This window comes from Brassica oleracea, chromosome C5 (genome assembly GCF_000695525.1).
Source record: "Brassica oleracea var. oleracea cultivar TO1000 chromosome C5, BOL, whole genome shotgun sequence".
Lineage (NCBI taxonomy): Eukaryota > Viridiplantae > Streptophyta > Magnoliopsida > Brassicales > Brassicaceae > Brassica > Brassica oleracea.
The window spans coordinates 4,581,393-4,583,988 of NC_027752.1; the positions used below are offsets into that span (position 1 = coordinate 4,581,393).

The 2,596-nt window shown below is 45.0% G+C and overlaps 1 protein-coding gene across 1 annotated transcript; it reads left to right on the forward strand.

Annotated features, from left to right (window-relative positions):
• The first annotated feature begins 866 nt into the window (after positions 1–866).
• On the forward strand, positions 867–1,676 carry LOC106344308. Its single transcript, XM_013783711.1, has one exon. The coding sequence runs from the start codon at positions 867–869 to the stop codon at positions 1,674–1,676; it is 810 nt and encodes a 269-aa protein (XP_013639165.1).
• Positions 1,677–2,596: the final 920 nt, after the last annotated feature.

The following is a 2,596-nucleotide window of genomic DNA, read 5'->3' on the forward strand; positions in this document are numbered from 1 at the left end:
GGTTGAGAAGCCTTAGGCTTTGGTCTGACGGGACGTGTTAGTGGGCGGATTGGCCTAGTTACAAATTTCACTTTTTGTGACCTTGGCTGGATTGCCCGTTAACCCGTCTTGTAGCGTTTCTGAACCTTGGTAGACGGTCTGGCCGTCGGTCATGTTCTTGTTTGATTGTTGGCCCGTGGTTCGACCTATGCCTAGAACGGTTTAGGGGCGTTACAGAGGTGGCATCAGAGCATGGTTTCGTCCATGCGTGACACAAGTGCTTTTTAACGATTTTATCGAGTCAAAAGAGTCACAAAAAGATGTTTAGGAAACCAGCCGCTTCCCGTAGTAGGTTTAATAGGAATAGGACTTACCCTTTTGATTGTGTGCAGATGGGTAATCCCGGGATAGGTGATGATGGAAGAGGTCGGATATGGGGAGAGGGTATGGATTGGACAGGCAGAGGATTGGGCTACAGATCTGATCAGGATGATGGAAATGGCGTTAGTGAGATGTTTGGACATGATAGGAGCCATCTACAGAGAACAAGATCTTTTCCTGTTTACGGTAACATGACTAGAGTGAGAGAAGACAGTATGGCCAACATTATTCCAAGTCGTATTTGGCACCGGAGACATCAACATGATCAATCCGTTCAATCAAACCTAAGTCCAGATCAGAACCGTGCCACTGAAGGACCACAAGATCAAGGAGCGGAAAATACCCTGAAGCTTTTGCATGGCGTGATGACCGGGGCACTTGGTAACCAAGGCAGGCGTACTCATACCCCAGAAGTTTCCAAGCTATTATCTACCATGAAGAATATCGGATCCTACAAGTTCAAAGGAGGATCAGATCCTATTGAAGCCGACAAGTAGATTACTATGATGGAGAAGAATTTTGAAGCCATGGAGTGCCCGGAGAAATACAAGAAGAAGATCGCTGTGTACTATTTGGAAGGAGACGCAACAGGATGGTGGGACAGGATAGACAGGCAGCGTGGACATACTATTACATCGTGTCCATCTTTCAAGAGGGAGTTTGAGAGGAAATACTTTCCTCCAGAAGCGAAGCATCGGTTGGAGCGCCAGTTCATGAACCTTGTTCAAGGAGATATACCCGTTAGGAGTTATGAGTCGGAGTTTACAAGGTTGAGGCGAAACATTTTTGATGGGCGCGAAGATGAAGCAACTATGATCCGTAACTTTATGTACGGATTGAAGCCGAAGCTTGGAAGTCGTTTAGCTGGAAGCAACTTTAGCAGTTTATCGGATCTGGTGGAAAAAGCTGTTAATGTTGAAACTGTATTGGAGGCTGAAAGGAAGACCATACCGCATTCTGGTGGACACACCAAGTTTAGCCAAGGAGAAAGACCGAGTTTAAGCAAGGGTCCAAAGTCTAACAAAGGCAAAGGGCGAAGATTCGGAGGCCAAACCAATTATCGCAGTAACACTAGAGTGTGTTACATATGTGATCAACCGGGACACATTTCGAAGTTTTGTCCCAGCAGACAACGGAGTAACCAGCAAGGTTATTCATCGCTGAGGATGGAAGATGTCACTTGTTTCTTATGTGGAAGGAAGGGCCATTATGCATCGTCATGTCCAAACAAGCCAATCCTTGCGACCCCTCTCGCGATCCGAGCTCTTCCTAGCCGTCCAGCAATTGAGCCGGCACCAAAGAAGCAAAACCTATGAGGTAGGATTTATGTCTTAGGTGTAGAAAACCCAGACAATGCAGGACCTTCAAGCGGTCCCATCACAGGTATTGTGGGTGCTTAACCTCCTATTTTTATTGAACCTAATTTAGTTGTTGGAATCTAGTTAGTCTGCTGGTTAAGTATAGACTGCTTGATCGCTAGGTTGCGCGTTTAGAAATTTTGGATGATGATTGATGGTTGTGGGAATTTTAATTAGTATTTTGTGATTGAGATATTGTTGATTGAGTTACTGTAGCAGGAACCATACATGTTGCTGGTAAACCCACACATGTATTGTTCGACTTGGGGGCAACACATAGCTTTGTGACCCCTGAAGTAGCTGGGGATTGTTTTGTGGTTGACAGGGTAAACGTGGCCGTCTTGACCCCCACAGACCGAACCCTTCAAGCAGATCAGTGTATCAAGAATGTTCCATTGGTCATTCAAGGCAAAGAGTTTGTGGCAGATCTGTTAGTCGTGCCTTTGGAAGGTACAAGGTAATCTTGGAATGGATTGGTTATCGAGCTACGGAGTTCAGATTCAGTGTGGAAAGGGAAGGTTGTTGATTGGCAGAGGTAAACGACCAGAGATGGTATACTATGGAATCAATCCTAGTATGACTGTGTCTTTGGTAGCAGCAATGAGAGTACAAGATTTGTTTCAAGAAGGGGAAGTGTATTTGGTAACTTTATCGGTTAGTGGAGGAGCCACTAATGATGAAGTTAAGGTCGAAGACATAGAAGTAGTCCAAGAGTTTGGGGATATCCTTGTACCACTAAAGGAATTACCTCCACCTCGAAGTAATCCCTTTACGATCAATTTAGAGCCTTAAGCAAAACCTATAGCTAAGGCACCATATCGGATGGCACCTACGGAGTTTCCTGAACTAAAGAAGCAATTGGAAGATCTATTGGAAAA

Excerpts from the sequence above, each read along its gene's own strand:
- LOC106344308 (XM_013783711.1), top strand. The coding sequence starts at position 867 with ATGGAGAAGAATTTTGAAGCCATGGAGTGCCCGGAGAAATACAAGAAG.